The sequence below is a fragment of the Phaethon aethereus genome (genome assembly GCF_964289735.1).
Source record: "Phaethon aethereus genome assembly, chromosome: 5".
NCBI lineage: Eukaryota > Metazoa > Chordata > Aves > Phaethontiformes > Phaethontidae > Phaethon > Phaethon aethereus.
Genome location: NC_138579.1, coordinates 41419816 through 41438089, shown reverse-complemented (window position 1 = coordinate 41438089; position 18274 = coordinate 41419816). Strand labels below are relative to the sequence as shown.

The 18274-nt window shown below is 38.1% G+C and overlaps 1 protein-coding gene across 5 annotated transcripts in view; it reads left to right on the top strand.

The window, feature by feature from the left end:
* The window catches only part of NUMB (NUMB endocytic adaptor protein), a gene marked incomplete at both ends in the record, with an annotated part of 35546 nt that overhangs the window by 6453 nt on the left and 10819 nt on the right, over positions 1–18274 (top strand). For 3 of the 5 annotated variants that reach the window (XM_082000610.1, XM_082000609.1, XM_082000607.1), the window contains 2 exons: positions 5987–6061; positions 17282–17356. In XM_082000610.1, the coding sequence (XP_081856736.1) occupies positions 5987–6061; positions 17282–17356 (150 nt within the window). Of the gene's footprint in view, positions 1–5986; positions 6062–11498; positions 11532–17281; positions 17357–18274 lie in introns of all 5 variants that reach the window. The other 2 variants (XM_082000608.1, XM_082000606.1) reach the window with 1 other exon arrangement.

Sequence of the window (18274 nt, the reverse complement as noted above, 5' to 3'; positions counted from 1 at the left end):
AACCAAAAAAAAGAAATCTAGCAGTACATATATGAAGCTGTAAAGGGGCTAGGAGAAATAGTGGGTTTAAGCCTCATCAAGAAAAATTCAGGATAAGCATTAACAACAACTCAGCAAAACAACCTCCCTTTCTAGCAGTGAGGCACGTAAGCTATAGAGTAGGTGGTCTACACCATTGATCTCCAGTTACAGAAATGTCATAGCACTTCAAGGCTGACTTCTCTGATGCAGATGTGGAAGTAGATCCTGCCTTGAGGCAAGTGCTGTCCTACATAACCTCCTGAGTTCCTTTGCTGACTCATTTTAGGGATTTGTGAGAATATGAAGAATATAGCATTTGTGTATCCTGTATTGAGCTTTGCTACATCTTCAAAAGTCCTAACGGGAAATGTTTGCTATTCCCTCACAGTGTTGTTTCTGTTCACACTGATGGTATGAGAACCAGTAATTGAAATGCACAGCATGGCTCTTAGGTGGGTGTGATGTGAAGAGGCAGGGAGAACTACTACTGTAGATACTGCTTTGTTTTTAGAGTTAGATTCTGTTGACCCACACTTTTCAAAGACATTTAGCAGTCATAGGCTGTTACAGCTCCTATTTTGGGGGGTTTAACAGGTTTATGAGACATTTTCATTTCTAGTGACTTAAGGAAGTGGAAGAAGGTGGACCCTAAGGACATGTGTGGCATCGTAACTAACCTGTAGCTTTGACTAAGCAGAATTAAGCTTAGTTTGTTGATGCTTAGTCATGGAGTTTGTTGTCTGTGCTTCTACAGTTCTGTCTAAGCAAACATCTGTTTCAAACTGATAAATTAAAACAGCAGGAGCATTGGCGTGACAGAGAAGAGAAATAAAGCATTGAACATTGGGTTGTAAATCTTACAGAAGTCAGTGGAAAAGTAGCTCAGCTTTAAGCTGTATCCAGGCTTTCTGGATTTAAGCTTTTGTCTAGTTGCAAGACAGCATTTCACTGTGAAACTGTGGAGCTCAGACTTTAATTCTTGAGCAATACCAATTCCAGAAGCATATCTACACAAGCAGATGCCAAGTAGTCAGTCTTACTGTTAGAAATAATACCCCAGTTGTAGAGAGAATAGTACTTACACAGAGGAAGAAAGAGGAATGTCGCCGCCTCTAGGAAAAATACCAGGGAGATGGTGGTGTGCTTTTCTCTATGGCAGCTGGTTCCCTAGCATGGGACACCTTGGCCAAGACTTAAAGTAAGCTCATTTCCTGCATCCATCTAGTTTCAAATGTAATCTGAAGAACGTAATCTGTTACTGCAAATAAAACAGTGCCTGTGAACATCTGCTGATACAGAGGGAACTTCTATGATTTGTGTAGCTGCATCTGTTTGGAAGAGAGTCTGCAATAGCATGTTACTAGGTTTGAACAAACAAAACTAGCTCAAGGAGTTGTCCAGGTGGAAGGAGTTCTGGTGAAGGCTCTTTCTTTTTGCCATCTATTATTGTTGAACTTCGAAATTTTGAAAACTGAGTCAGCCAAGTATTTCTGAAAGAAATGAAAACTAAGAAAGAAGATCAGAGCAGTATTTCTTGTGCTAGAACATGGAATGGTAGATCTGTTTTGTTTCTGACCTGATACATCAGCCCTTGATGTTTTCTTAGGAGTAATTTCAATTAACATATTATTTGGGGGAAGGCAGTAGGACAGCTTCACCAAAAGCACTTGATATGGTAACTTAAGTTGTTCATTTTTAGATGAAGTTGGAAAAAGTTTAAAATGTTGAAAAGGAATAACATTTCTGAAGCACTTTTCAAGTTCTAAGGGCGGTTTGCGATGTGTAACTTGTCCCTGTGTTGATCACTTTGTTTTACTTGAGATGGATACCAACCACCACCATCTGTGAAAGAGAACATAAAGCCCAGAGGTGAAGAGGGAAAAGTTTTGGGTTTTTTTCTTATTACTTGCTGTACCGTCATCTCATCCTTTTTTTTTTCCCTGAAAATGTTAAAATAAGCAATACTTCTATTTAAAAATGTTTGTGTTAAGGGGTTCTCCAACAGCCCCTGAAAGTATTTTATTTGGATTAAAGCTTATGCTACTTTGTATGTGGACTCTGCCCAGAAGGATTTTAGCTTTCTATAAAAGTATTGGTGGCTAATTTCTGGTGTAATGATTAAATCTCTTACAGAACATCTTATGGCTGAGAATTGCTGATGTCATGACTATCGTTCATTGGTTGCTATGGAAATTAAGTAGGAATGCATTCAATATTAATACTGCATTCCTGCTACGTGCACTTCCATGATGGAAAAGTACTCACTTTTTCTAGGAACCTTAGCTGCAGTGATCCTTGCGACAAGGAATGCTCTTTGCAAATATGTCAGGGGTACTCCTTTCCTTACTGTTCTGCAAAGTCACCAGCCCCCATGGTATGGCTTACGCAGTTTTCTGTGCACCCGGTGATTATGTGTCCCAGTCCTTGTGTGTGTTTGTGGTAATGTGCCATGATGGATTTGCATGAGATTTTACTTATATAGGACAAGTTGCTGCCCAGGCACTTCACAGTGTGTTTCCTCTCCTTTAGTTTGAAAGGGAATTTCCTTTCACAGATCCTGAAAAGTTGGGTATATAAATGTGGGATTTGTGTATCTGCTTTTTAAAGTGGTTTCCATGCAGTCTCTTTCCTGTGTTAGGACAACAGAGTTTGGGGATTTTTTGTCAAGTCCTGAATGCTGCTGTTTAATTTCCATTTCAGGCTGTAAGGAGCAGACGATGTCTTACTCTAGATAGCAGCTGTATTTTCTTTATTGAATTTTGAAATATTATTCATAAAATGCTGTTGCGCTAGTAAGTTGAGCTAATATTTAAAATTTAAGGTTAGGTAGTGATATAATCACAATTTAACCCTTCTGATTAAAATGTAGGGTGCTAGAAAAGGTCTCAGTCTGTAGCAGAGCTGTTTGCCAAGTTTCTCGAAGAAATATTTATGTCCTTGATTATTAGTCATTAAAAGTCAGATAACTATTGTAGCATGGGTTAAACATAAGAGCCATGTATATCTACTCTCAGCCTGGGGGGGTGGTGGGGGGAAGGAAGTTTTTAGAAAGAAGCCTGAAGACTTATATGGAGACCTGCTGCTTAAGGGAGACTTGGCTACAAAAAAGACCACAGCGTTCTGATTATACAGTTGAAAGTTATTTTTACAAGAAAGAAACTTTAAAATATATTGGTATCTATAAGGAATTAACACCCCATCACCCCAGCCCAGGAAAAAAACCCACAGAATTTTGAAGCTGCCAGTAAAATGTGCGAGGTCACTGGTACTTACAGTGATGAGCTGCTGGCTTCTGCAAAAATGGTGCAATGGGAAGAACAAGGTTTTTTTGATGAAGGGCCTAAAGTGTAAAGTGTAAGTGCAAACAAAGCACCTTTTGTCCTCTATATCATAAAGAAGTATTGTGTGGCAGTGTAATTTCTTTTATAATTCAGAATTGATTGATGCTCAATGAGGTCTGTGGATTGTACCCTTTCGGGGTGGGTAGATGCACTTGATATGTGCAATAATGTCCCCATTCACTGAAGTGGAAGTAGTATTGAAAACTGCAGCTAAACTTGCTGTCTGTAGCAGCAGTGGCATGACTGATTGCTTAAAGTTGGAGCATGGGACATGAATAGAGGTTTGGCAACACAGGGGAAAATGGTTGTCTGTTTTGGAGTGTGACATGAGGCAATATTTACCCTGCTCTGTTTCTCCCTTTCCAAGCAAAAGGCAGGTTGCCAAGTACAGGGACTGAATGGTTTGGATCTTCAGTTGGGAACATTTTGCCTGCACTGGGGTAAATGAGATGTGCAGATAGCTCAGGAAATCCTAAAGTTGTCCTCTATTTGTAATGATACTTTACTTAATGGTCATGTAAACTAGATGGCTTATTCCACGCGTATATCTCTTTTTTTCTGTCCTGTATAAACCTCAGCTTTGTTCCTGTCTATAACCCTCCTGTTTAAAGAGAAGTTTCTTAAGTTACTAAACCCAAAACTTTCCCATGACAAATATGCACAACCACAGAATGTCTGCATCTCTGGAACTTCCAGAGCAGTCATGGCAGAGCCAAAGATCTATCTACAATAGCTGTTGATATAAATGTGTACTTCCAGACAGATGGTAAATGCCTCTTTAGTTGTTACTATCTGTGTATTTTTAGGATTAAATTTTTCTACTTGGTGTGTGTTCTGGTAAAGTTAAGATCTTGTGCAAATGTTCAGCAAGCTCAGCTGAGGGAGTACAGTTGCTGTTTTGGCAGCTCCAGCATTCAATTATAAGGCTTCAGCCTCACAGAGCTCATTTTGAAAAAACTCTGAAGTGTCAGATCTCTTATTTACCTTGTAGTTTCAATGCAATTTATTTTTTCAAGCTGTTCTCCAGCTGTGAAGGCTGGTTTAAATGAAATTCTTGCGGAATTGTTCCATCCACATTTACTGTTTTAAATATGCCACATAGTGAGATTTAGTGTTAAAGCCCTCTGTCACTTAAGATCTTTTAAATTTTTCATCAGTTTAATGATATGTAGGGCGATATGTAGAGTCTCCTTTTGGAGGTTCTTGCCTTGCATGAAAAAAACCTCAGCTTTCAAATTTCTATTGAATCTTTAAAATAGTCTGAGTTTGTCCATTTAGTTCAATCTGTTATGTTATTTGATAGAGTGCTTCAATATGGTGCTAAAGAGTGAAATCTTTTTCTGTCCATCTAGTTAAGTATGGTATCCTAATTTATGAAAAAAAAAAACCTGGGAGGTTTCAGATAACTCATGACAAAATATGCTGTGATGGAGTGGGACTTCTCAAGAGATTATTAAACCAAGCTTTACCACTGCATTAAGTGACACAAGTATTGATTCTGATATTTTAAAACCATTTCTTAATTGTCTAGCTAGTCTAGAATCTAAATGCTGAATTGAATGTAATTCTTACAATACCACATAAATTGGGGCAAGTTTCTTTGACCCATACCTCTTATTAAAAAACTTCAGAAAGGTGTTATTTAATAGTTTCTATGGTTTCCTTCAAGAATTAAGTACTTTGAGTAAGGATATGAATGTTTCTGAGAGAACATTTCCTTCCCCTATCAAAAAGAACTACGATTGAAAAAGGGAGAAATTGGAAAACTTAGAGCTGTGTCGTGTCGTTTCCCACACCCCACAAATGTAATATGAAACTATCCACAGTACCCTGAGCACTACACTCCCATGTATTTCTTGAAATTGCTTTATCTATAGGCTAATGTTATTCTGGGTTACTAAACCACGACATTAATTTAAAAGCTTTGAAACTTGCAGTTTCTATTCACTATTGTTTTGATGTTTGATTTTTTTTTTTAAAGTAGTGCTTGCTAAGATGAATATATAGAAAACTGATATTTTAGAAAACTCTTTGTGAGAATGATGAATGTCTCAGTGTTCACATAAGAGCCTGGTGCAATGAAGATAAACAATTTTGGTTTACAATTTTAAAAAAGGGGAAGAAAAAAAGAAAGATTTTTTTCTGTTTGCAACATGGAAATTTCTTGTATTTGGACATGAACATTCAAGTATATTTGGTTATCTTACTACATAGTATAATTCAGTTTTTAATACTAAAATATATTTATCATTATTCAAATATAATTTATTCACAGTCATCTCCATATTGACTTAAGGTTTTCAACTATGCTAGTAAAAAAACCAACTGACTAAAGCTCATGCTGAATAAGCAGGAAAATACAGTTCTGCTTTTCAATTTAATTTTTCCCCCGCAAGTATGGAAAGTCTGTCTTTCCCTCAATTTCTAGATATATTACGCTTTTCTACTGATGCTGGTGCCCCTTATAAATACAAACTTGCAAATACAGGTCTCAAGGCTGGCGAAGTGCTGTTAATGTCTATCATCTCAGCTCTACTGAGATGAATTCAGAGATTGGATTTTTAAACCCAGGGAGTTTAAGGAGCAGCTATTAAGCTTTTCTTCCCCTACTCTCTTTCCTGCAGTACTTGGGACATGTTGAAGTGGATGAATCCAGAGGAATGCATATCTGTGAAGATGCTGTGAAGAGACTGAAATCTGTATGTATATTTGTTTCATGAAAAAGTTGGCTTTGGGGCTGTGAGCATTACTGGAAAAGGTCCGTTTGGCAGCAGTGCCCCAGCTAAAGACTGAACTTTTGACCCATGTTAGGAGAACAGTTGGCCAGTTTGAGAGCACTGCCGCAGTTAGGTGGACGTGCTAATCTGATGATGAGAGAGAGAGAGTTACAAGTGTTCTTTCTACTTGCAGAAACTATTTGCAAAACAAATGTGTAAAAATCCTCTGTGACCTTTGAGACTAAATTGGGACCCATATGGGGCTTCAACCATTGTTTTTTAACAGTTCTTTCTCCCTCTCTCTTTTCCTCTCCCCCTCTCTCTCCCTCTGTTGCTTGCCACTTTAATAGTGACTTAATTCACTGTTATTATACAAAACATTACTTGACTTAGGCTGCTTTTTTCTAATGCACTGCAACATTGTAGTCACGCATGAAATAATCTGGCTTGCATCTGCTCAAAGTGGCCTGAAGGCTGCCTAATTCTGGTATGTCATGAAGTGGGCTGCTCTTAGTTTGGCTTCTGTGAACGTTTGCTCCTGTAAATGGCACTCGTTCGAAGTTCTTTGCATTTCTATGGCTCATTTGAAGAGGTCTTGTCATCTCTTTCCTGCAGTAGTAATATCACAAAATCCTGCGGAAATAGCAAACTGCAGAAAGGCAGTGATCAGTCTATCAAGGAACTGAGGCTAAAACAGCATTGAAGAGAACAGAAGGAAAAAGGACATTGATGTTTGAAGTCTGAATGGAGATAGAGAACTGCAATCCTTTTCATCACATCTCTTATGTGTCTTAGCTATACACATTCTTTAGTGATGCCTTTAGTGGAAGAAACTCTTGTATCCTTGTAGCTCAGCAAAATTACTGAAAGTACATCAAACTCTTCTGTGGTACCTTTGCTAACCTAAGATATCTGCTACTGGACATTATTTTTTTTCCTCACCAAATCTGAGAGCTCAAATGGCTTCCAACTAAACCTGTTCTTTATTTCTTCCTAGCACACAACAGAGGATTATAGATTATCTTTTCTTTCCTCTGTTGTGCTGTAGAGTTTCTGAATTGGTTTAGTGCTCTGATTAAAATCAAGTCTTTTCATTCTTTTCTCTCTCAACTAATGTATAGCAACCTGTTAAAGCTGCATCCCATCTGTTCCCATTCAGTCCAACAGTGGTTGGTGATTGATTTTTATTAAAAAGGGCCACACAAAATATAAATTAGTTTCTTTGTTCTATGGATTTAGTTTATGTAGCTAAAAGTGCAAATACTGACCATGTAATGAATTGCATCCTTTTCTGTTTCGTTCTGGTTTTTGTTCTATCAGAATACTTTCTATTAGCACACCAAATAACATTGCAGTGTCTACTTTGTGCAACTTCTGTCATTCTCTTCTCTAGGGACCTGTGTTGTGAAGTATTTGTTCTTTAGGTTTTTTTATAAACTTTAAGCTCAGAAGGCAGTTAAGTGTAGCTAAGCTTATAAATAAAGGAACACAGTAAAAGCATACCGCCCAGTTTCTTCAGGAATCTGGGTAATTCCAGGATTGTGATTCTTGATCACCTGCATTATTGATTCAGATGTCAGGCTTGGATATCTGACTTTTACAGTGCATTCTCTGGAAGTAAATAATATCATTTGCCTATTCTGTGCTATGCCATCATTTCAAATTGTGAATGGCGTGAACTTAACCATTCTCATAAATTCAACATTTTTCTTCAGATAATTTTGATTTCTTCTGCTGATTGAAGTTTTTTGATGTCTACATATAAATTAGACACAAATGCACATCTTTTACGTTTGCTATTTGCATTGTCTCCTTTGTCAGTGTTGGAAGTTGAGAAGCAGAGGTGAAATTCTCATTGGGCCCCAAGAGGAAGATTCAGATTACTGAGACTGCTTTGTGTGCTTTAGTTGCTAGACTCCATCAGATCCAAGGTTCATTTAGAGCTACTCACTGCAATTCAACCCCTGCCCCCCACCCCCAGCATGTAGGTTTTAAATGGGGCGGGGGGGGGAATTTCTTTAGGACTCTACTATTACTGAAAGCTCTTTTCTGTACAATATGCTCTCTTAATTAGCAAAAGCCAAACTGCTGGATGATGTTTCAACATGCAAGGAATGTGATAAGACAACAGTTTGTTCTTTTGGTAGTCTCTTGCTTTCACAGTACTTGGTTATTTTGATGGGTTTTCTCTTGGTCTTGAAAGAATTACAAGTCTGAGCTGCAGTGCTCAGACTGCAAGACTGGCTTAAGGGAAATTGGACTTCACTTTTTATTCAGTTAAACTACATCGAAACATATGTGGCCTATTTTAATCTATACTGTTTTCTCTCCAAGTAATGTGTAGGTTTTATAAATCCAGTCAATAGATATTAGTTCTTTTATGACATAACTGTTGAATACCTGTAGCTTCTAAAAATTAAGTTCTGTCTGTCTTACGTTAACAGATATATTTTTTTCCTCTTAATTCTTGTTCTCCAACAGCTGGCAATTCATTTGGGGAACTGAAGTCTGTTCCTTTTTTAGGGTAGACTAATGGATTTTAGAGCATTTTATGGGATTTGTCAAGAAGAATATAGAACAGTGCTAATCTTGATTTTAGGAATAGCTTAATTGCTGCTTTGCTTTTTGAAAGAAAAGATGCAAACAGATCTTTCTGTCTCCTTATTGTGGGAAATAACCTTTCAGGGTGTTTGTTTTTTTATTACCTGCTTGTTTATGTGGTGTAATTGTTTTTGAGCACTGCATTTTGCAGAACTTGAAACCAGATGATGGTGAGCATTTTATTCAGGCATTGTTTAATTGACAACTGAGTAAAAGAAGCCACTTTTAACTAGAGAATCCCTCATCAATACTGTATTCTGTCGTTATAGTTTTGTAGCTCTGAAATTGCACACCAACAATACTATAATGTGCAGGTTATAATGATGTTTAGAATGAATGAAGACAAACCTGGGTTATGTCCCTATTTTCTGTCTGATGAAACGGCACTGCAGTTTCTTTAATAGATCAGAAACCCATGTATTCAGCTATCAGTCTATTATTAACATGGGTTTATATTACCAGTGGAGCTTGCCTTTTTCCTTTAGTAGGATGTTACCAATGTACCTTACATTTTTCCCGTAGCAGGGATATATTACTAACTGTGTATGCATTTCGCACACACAGAATCATTATTGACGCAGAATCATTAAGGTTGGAAAAGACCTTTAAGATCATCGAGTCCAACCATTTCATATCTGATGTAGGATCCTTGTATTTGGACACTAAGCACTAAATGGTTTCTTCAGAACCATTTCACTGAATTTAAAATATTTAGTGCAAAGTGGAAAACAACTTTGTAAGGGTCCTGTAAGTGTATTTGACTCAGGTATGGGAACATCATATAAAGACAAAAGTATACTCTCTTGTGTCATGTTTTGATTTTAAATCAGCTTTAGCGTGTAGTATTGGTTTCTAACTTGCCACTCTTTGTTTTAAATGATGCATTTGTTTTAATATATGTTCTTGTTTTAGCAGGTAAAGAGACATAATTTAATATTTTAAAACATGCATTAGTTATCTCTAAACTACATTAACTTAGTGTTGTTTAAAACCCATTTTGCATGATGCCTTTTCCATTAACCTTTTCTAGTTTATTTGAAAAAATAATCTTGTTTAACAAGCATTTTGCTGAGAGCAAAATTAACCATTGCCTAAAAATGAGGTAGCTTCTGGTGAATCTCTGTAGCTTTTGCTGTCTTTAAAAAGCTGTTATTTAGTGTAACGCAATAGTCATTGCTCAACTTGGCAGCAGCATCCAGCCCCTTCTCATTATGTACACAACACTGTGATTAATCCATTAGTTCCCCTCCTAGTGTTCAGCATATCCTGTCCAAATACATAACTGTTCCTGCCTCTAAAAATTCTTAAGCTTTTGAGCTGACTGAACGTAGAGATGTTCCTTATACAGTGTCCGAGTTGACGTGAATACGTTACAGATACTCAATAAAAAGCTCTGTGGAAGGACGTCGGGCAGAGGGACATGGCAACACAAGTCAGGAAATGCGGTCGAGATTGACACTCCCTTCTTAACTTTGTGTTTCCTGGCTTTTGTTGGCTTGCGTCAGAACCATAGCTTTGTTTTAAATATAACCTTGTTTATCAATCAATTCTTGAGACACTGCCTCAGGATATTTGTAATAACATTTTTAATATAGTATTGTTATCAGCGATCAACACGTTGGAATTGCATGGTGTTAATTTGGGGTCAGGGGCTGTCGCAAAGATGCTCTCTGTCTCATCTGCAATTCTCCACCTCCTCCTCATTGCTGCTACACCACAGTTTCCTTACAAGCAAAACAATTTGGAAAGACAGCAGGAACAGCGATGCATTTCATGCCAGCTTCTCTCAAATGTGGAGCAGTGTGTGGCTGTGCTTGCAGAGCGCCAGGCCTGGTGAAGTGTTCTCTCAGGAGATGGGTTCAGATCTTGCAGTTTTCTTTTCACAATCTGGTAATAAAATAAAGCCAGTAAACTAAACTGCGTGCAAATACGCTTAAAATTGTATGCTGCCTTTTTCTCAATGTGAATTGGGCAATCGGTATAATTGCTTCCAGGCTGAAGAAATTTAGGAAGTTTAGTTCAGCTCTTGGTATCTTTGCAGTGGCCTAACTGTCTGTTCCTGTCTGAGCTGACTTTTAAAGGGGTCTTGTTCAGCCTACCAGTTCAGAGTTGTAGAATGAATATCTAGTATTTGTATAAATACTGTATAAAGCCTTGGAAGGCTTTAGAGACAGGGAAAGAGGAAAGGATCTCATTTGTGTTTTAGTTGTACCACAAGGTAAGATGAAATTCCTCGCTCTTCAGAGAAGACTGCATAAGATGTGAAGTGTAAGAGTAGCATGTAAACCAAAGCATCAAATAAATGGAATAAAATGAAGCAGTGTTGAATCCTGCCTTATACCAGCCATACACACTTCTCCAGCTTACGAAGCATTTGCTTTGGGGAAGACTGATCAATACAGAGCAAACTTGGCTGTAATTCTGAAGTCAGAACTTTGCATTTCACAAGACCCCGTACAATATTTTAATTGTTTAACCACCATGTCTGCTGCCAAGTTCGGTTTATAACCTAACTAAAAGGGACTAAACAAGGGAAAGTGAAAATAAAGTAACCACTTTGCATGAAATTGGGGCCAAGGTTCTCTTCTTTCCACCAACTCCAGGGCAGTAGCTTGTTAGAATTGTGTGCGTGCCCTTTGATCTGCATTTTTCATGGGATTATTTTCACATTTGTCTGTCGCACCTTCTCATGGATAACTCTAAAAACCCCTTCCTTTCCCTCCAAACCCTATCTTGTGTGTGCTTGTTGGTTTGAAACCCTGGGACATTTTAGCTACCTACAGTAATAGCGCTCGACTTGTCCCCCCTGTTCCTCCAGGAAAGGAAGTTCTTCAAAGGCTTCTTTGGAAAAGTAAGTTTAATGACTCGTTTGTGCTTGCACTATAAGGAGTTACATCCCTGGTATAGCACTGCCATAAAATCAGGGTGTTGAGAGTCCCTTAATCCGTTTCAGAATATTTGCTTCCAAAACAGACTTGGAAATATGTTGATCAAACAAAGAACATGGTTAAAAAAGCAACCTGAAACAGAAACTTAAATCCTTATGGACTGTATCAGAAATCCAGTGTTCTGAAGTGATCTGGTCTTCCTCAAAAACATGTGAATTGTCCTTTTAAACCCTTAAACTTGTGCTGGCCTACATCACCTGGGCAAATATCTACAGAGCAGTTGGGGTCTGTGCCTCATAAGGGCTTCATTATCGGCTGCCTGGCACCATGAGTTGACCCAAATGTTAGTGTTGGGAGAAAGCAGCGTGCCTACACATACTCTTTTAAACCTATCTTTTTTTTTTATCTTTTTTTTCTTTTTTTTTTGAGCAGAGTCCTAATTCAAAGGTATATGAAGATGAGACCAGGTGTTTACCTACTACGTTTTTCTAATTGCAACTCAACTGTATAACTTAAAAATTTACTGGTTTTATTATCACTCTTGATTTCATGGGGACAGCGTCTTAGATGCAAAGGGAAGCAACTCTTTGTCCTTATTAAGAACGTGGTGTACTGGCAGCTGGGTGGTTTTATTCCTGCTGTCCACATCTCCGCAAGGCAGTGCCTGTAGACCTCTGAAAGACCTCTCTCTCATTTACCTCTCATCTCTTCCCTAATTCTGCGTTTAAAATTCCTGTAAAACATTTTAATTTAGTTTTCATGTGGAGTTAATCTAAGGTATGGCTTCTGAAATATCTTGTTACAGAATGAATCTTGGCTCACCTGTTACTTTCTAACAGGCTTTTAGCTTCCATATATACAAAAATCTTTTGGAGCAGATTATTCTCTCGTCACAAATTTGTTTTGCCTTTGCTTGCAGAGTAAATAAAGTGGTATTGTTTTTTTGTGGGTTTTTGTTGTTGTTGTTTGTTTGGTTTTTTTGTTGTTTTGTTTTTTTTTTTTCCCAGCTGCTCCTTTTTCACCTTTCACTTGGATAGTGGTACATGTCACAGAGGGACAGCTGTTTCCCCAATCCAGGTTTCTTCCTATGATCTGGCAAAGCATGCATCTAAAGTGTAGTGATAGTGAAGGGCCAAAAATGCCTTAGGTGGGAGCTCTGTCAGATTAATTAGATCATTCCCATGTGCTAACAGAATTTGAGGGCTGGAATCTACACAGACTGGAGTGAAAACATGCTGTTTGCTTTACAGTTGAAAATGCTAACAACTACTTAGAATTTGTTTAAAACAAACAGAAAAATCCCCATCTCAACCTGATCAGATGTTAGATTTTTTTTTTCTGCTTGCTGGTATTAACTTATGTTAGTATACATAAGAAAGTAAAGATATAAAAGGACAGAGCTTTGCATAACACTTAAATCTGTCTTTTACTTTTTTAATTACCTATTAAATATGCCAGCTTCCCTTAGTAGCTTAGTAGCTACTTAGTACTTACTAAGGTACTATCATCTTAGTAGCTTTTTAATGAAGTCCAGTACTTTGCCACAGCCTTGTAGGTTTGCTTTGCCTTTTATTACAATATTTTCCCAAAGAGGGACCCACTTCTATTCAGCCTGTGAAGTTTCTTTAGTTAGGACTGAAACCACTTAAATCCATCGTGTTTAGACATCCCCACAGCGTCAGTATGGCAAGTGCCTTTTTTACAGCTTTGGCCTGCAAGGGTAGGCCAAATCTAGAGGAAAAACTGTAAAAAAAGGGACAGCTGTTCTCTTATTAATATTTGAGAAATACTAATAACTTTAATATCTTTTGGCTGTCTCATCTATAATTTCTCCGCAGATGCCTTCCATTGGGATTAATATAATATTCCAAACTGCAGAGCTGCTTAAAACGCCCTGCCAGCTTTCAGAAAGTTGGTCTAGACAGGTTTGCTTCTTTCCCTGTCCATGTTTTCTCCCTGCTAAAAGGTAAATCTGATGGATTTGTGTCCAGAAATGTTCAAGTGTTTAGTATTGAAAATACTCTATTTTCAGCTTTAAATAAAAATGAGTGTCTGCTGATAGCTCCACGTTAAGCTTCTGCAGTTTTATTTTGCGTAGCTAACCCAGCGTAACCGAACCAACTGCCTTTTTTGGCAGGTCTTCATGTTTTAAAACTAAATCTTTTCTGTTGTAATGAATAGTGGTACAGATTGGGTGATCTTTCTCATGTTTTGCTTCCACCAAGTGTGTGTATTTCTCATCATGCAATACATAGTCTGAAATGAAAAATTTTCTTTTTCATTTCAATTAATTTCAATTACCCTCAGGCTCCAGATATATCTTACATCTGTTTGTAAGTCCCAGAACAGAATAAAATAGGCAGAAAGACTAGAAACAATTTAGAAGTATTAAAAAAATGCATTATTGGGCAACTTTTAATTCTGCTCTGGTATCCTTAAAACTTTATTTTCCAACTTAAACTGTAGCTGCAGCTTATCTCCACGTTCCTATCCCTTCTCACAGTGAAATTGTTGTGACCCATACTGCCGATTAGGAAACGTGCATTTCGGATTTAGTCCACTTTTCCTTTTATTCTCCCCCTACCAATGGATGCCCCTATCTGTTGGAGAGGCTTCCCTTGTGCCCAGCCTGCGGTGGTCCTGCTTTGTCTTCAGGCCTTGCTGTCTGTTTAGGGCGAATGCCTTGCCCTTCCTCCTGGAGACCTCTGAGGACTCTGAAATTAGTCCAGATAAGGAGTCTCGTACCGGAGCAGATTGCTGGCCTCCTCAGAAGTGCTGAGCACAAGGTTTCTATCAGGGCTGACTCAGCACTGACAAATCAGGCTCCTGGGAGTCGGTGCCACACATGGCTCTCCTCCAGCAGTGCTGTCATCTGAAAGCTCTTGAATATGAAGACAAGCTACTGATATGGATGTCTAGATGAGTCCCTTGGTAGCAACATTTAAGACCACGCTGTTCCAGTGGATATTGGCCATTTGCTTTAAATACATTAGTTTGAAGTCACCTATACCTTTCAGTGTTTATTACACAAGCTGCGATTCTGCATTGGGGTTTGCTTCCCATGCACTATCTTGCATCTGGTCTGGTCTTTGTCCAGCGTTTGCTAGGAGTGCAAAGGCTCATATTTACTTTCTAATCATGATATACTTGGCAATATCCCACCCATAATAGAGTCATACTCTGATTTGTATAGCCAATATAAACTGATTTTGAGAGAATTATGTTCCTTTATACATCACCTGTAGGCACAGATAAGCTGAGATCCCATCAGTAGATGGGAAAATCGTATGTTGCCCAAGAGTAGTGGCTGTGGGTTTGGGTTATAGGACTTACCCCTTCTAAGCACTGTATCCACTATAAATCTAGGAGAAGGAATTGGGAGATAAAAGTGTGTTTTCTTTTTCTCTTAGCGTAGCAAACCCATGTTTGGTTATGTTTCCAGTGGGAGAGGAGGACTTGACAGCCCTTTAGCCTTTTCATTTTATGCTGAGAAACATGAAGTTCCATGTCTTAGCTACTTCTAAATCCTCATTTGGTAAAACAGCAGGTGAGGAGTAGCTCTGCTGAAGATCAGTACTGCTTTACGAAGTTCCCAGCTTAGTTAAACTTGACTTGTTTAATACAAACTTCAGGAACTGTTCACTATTTCTGCAGAAACAAGGTTTTTATTGTTTGCTGTGGAAAGACATGTATCTCAGTTTCAAATGGTGGTAATCTAAACCACACAGTTATACCTGCAGGCATTGTCTTCTCTTGATTGTTTGTATTTGCTTGAAATATAAGCCGTTCATAGTCTTAAAATCTATAAGAAACTGGTACTCCTTTTTAAAACAGTTCAAGGAGACAGACATCTACAAACAATTTGTTTTGGGGATTAATAAGGACTTTTAGCCTATGGAAGCTAGCTGACCATTGAAAATACAAGCTATATTTTGTGGCATCAATATTTACTGCCTTTTAAGACCCAAAAGTAGAAGTGACTTTTAAATGCTGCAATATTTTTAACACATATGATGGTAAATTTAAGTACAACTTCCTCTGTGAAGTATATTTTTTCTGTTAGGCATTCCAGAATCTGACAGTTTTACTTTAAACCTTCCCTGGGGTATCCAGCAGGCTAGATGGACATTTAGAAATTTGCTTCTGCAAGCACTTCTCTGTAGCTTGCTTTCATACTGTGCTTATTTTCTCTCTTCTTCTCTTTTAATCGCTCTTCCGTACAAGTCGGTGCCATTCCCAGGTCTCACCAAGCTTTTTGAAAATGCTCGGGTTGTCATTGCCGCTTCCAAAATTGGGTCAGATAGTTCCTCCCCAGAAACAAGCAGAAGTCCTGCCAGGCCTGTTTTCTTCACACTTGCTGCTTTCTCTGAGGATGAAACCGATGTGATATAACAGGAGACTTTTCACTTCAAGATATTTCATCCTTACAGTGTTAAAATCAGCGTCGCAGACTTTGAACATGTGGTAGCTTATGCCAGAATGTGTCCTTGTTCCATTACTTGCCGTATAAATATAAATTATATACATCTGCAATGAACTATTAAAAAAATGAAATAAATTGCAATTCTGAAGCCATTAGCTGATACCCCCTCATCTTTTGTTGTTGTTGCTGTCTTCACTCCCTGCAGTGCTCTGTGGTGGGTGTCATTAGCAGCCACAAACTATGTAAACCCAGTGCTTCAAAAAAAGTTATAGAGGGAATAGTTTATTATCTGGCTTAAAGTATGGGGCTTGTGAATTAAAGTAACATGTTAAAAAAAAAAAAAAGATTATTTTTCTAGTAGTAGTTCTGTGTAACAACCAGTGAAATTATGTTGACATCTTGTACCTATCTTCTGCTCAGTGAATTAGTTTCAGAAGAATATTGTGTCAAGTGTTTATACTGTTTTCTGTAACTTTCCCTTAAAAAGTAAACAGTCCAGAAAGAATCCATAGTTTAGATGGCTCCTGAAGCCTTCCTGTGTTTCCCACTTTTACTTACCCTCAGCCTGTGGCAGCTGAAAGTTCCCACAGTCAGATTTTGGATAAAAGCCAGACCACTCCTCCGCTGCGTCAGCCTGCCACACACTATTGCTTTTTCAAGATACACACCAAATGGTTAAGAAATCATATTTTTCGACCTCTCTTCCAAGATGTGACATTTAGCTCTTAAAGAGTTAGTGAAACATGTTTGGATGATTGATGTTAGCATTAAGCTTATAAGACAGTAACTGATGATTTTTTTGGGTGCTTTTAACACTGGTTTAAGGTGATGCCATGATTCTGCCATGCGACTATTGGGGCAGAGGGTAGGGCTGGTGGAAATATCAGGTAAGAATTTTCCTATGTTTAAACTTGTGCTAAAGCAGCTACCTGTGGTGTAACTCCTTATGAATTAGTGTTTTCTGACTCTGTAGTGGAATTCTTCACCCACTTGGTCAGTCTTGAATTCTCTACTGTCAGTGGACGTACACCCTATTTTCACCCCCACCTGTCCTGTGCCCTCTCCCCATCCCCACGACGTGCTGTTTCTGAAATACTGGCTTTGGCTTGGTTCTCTGAATGTTTTGCAACTTGGATTGAGTATCTGGCTTTGGGCACCCTACTGACCGTGGACTTCACCTGCACTTAATGTTATGGTTCTTGGAAAGGGGAAGCGGGTGGCAGTCTGAAGCTGTTGGCGTAAAACTGTGGTTTTTTTCTTTCCTTTTTTTTTTTTTTCTTTTTCTGAAAGTCTGGGAAGAAAGCCGTTAAAGCAGTCCTGTGGGTTTCGGCGGATGGACTCAGAGTTGTAGATGAGAAAACAAAGGTCAGATTTCCCTGGACAAAAGTTTTAAATCTCTCTATAATAATGTATGTGCTATAACTTTAAATAGACACCAATCTTTATGTTAATGCAAGTGTTGGTATTTGAAAGGAAGACTGAAGTGTATAATTAGTTTAATAATTTCTTGCTTTCTACATATATATATGCCTGCTGATTTTTTTTTTCCCCAGTTAATGCCACACTTCTCTCAAGACACATTTCATAAAATGTGGCAGATAGCACAAGCTTGGAATTTTTTTTTGTTGTATTTACCCTTTTTTTTCCCCTGTTAAATTCTGTTGATACTGAACTTGGCGAGTCCCTTGACTTTGTTCTGCACCGCTGCAGAAGGCTGCCATAGTAATACGTGAGCGAACTCATGTTAATTGATGTAATTTTCAGTGCTTCCAAATCCTACAGTGGGTATGAATGAACAAGAGATAGCTTCTAAAAATGCAATGAAGAGAGTAAATGAAATAAGGGGGTTGTGCTTTCAGACTCAAGCTAAATAGTAACTGAGTATCAAATTCAGTAATTTCTAATTCTAGTATCTAAGCTGTTGGTCCAAAGTGGAAGAATAATGTATTTGTGGCATCCTTCTAGATTGTTTTACAATTTTGAAATAGCACAATATGTACTACCAAGGCGCCTGTGTGCAAGTAATAGCAAACAATTCTTGGTTCTACCTAAATGTAGGCAATTAGAGATAAGAGCTTTAGGCTTGCCTCTATAAGTTTACTAGTATTTTAAAAGATGGCATGGCTGTTGGAACAATTTTTACTCTCATTAGTTTGAAATAAATTCGTATTATATTCATGTCATTTAACCCTTACTTTGTCAACCTAAAAGATGATTTCTGCAAGCCAACATTGAGAAGCAGGTAGAGAGAATTCATATGCCTCTGCAGTATGACTGCCTGTC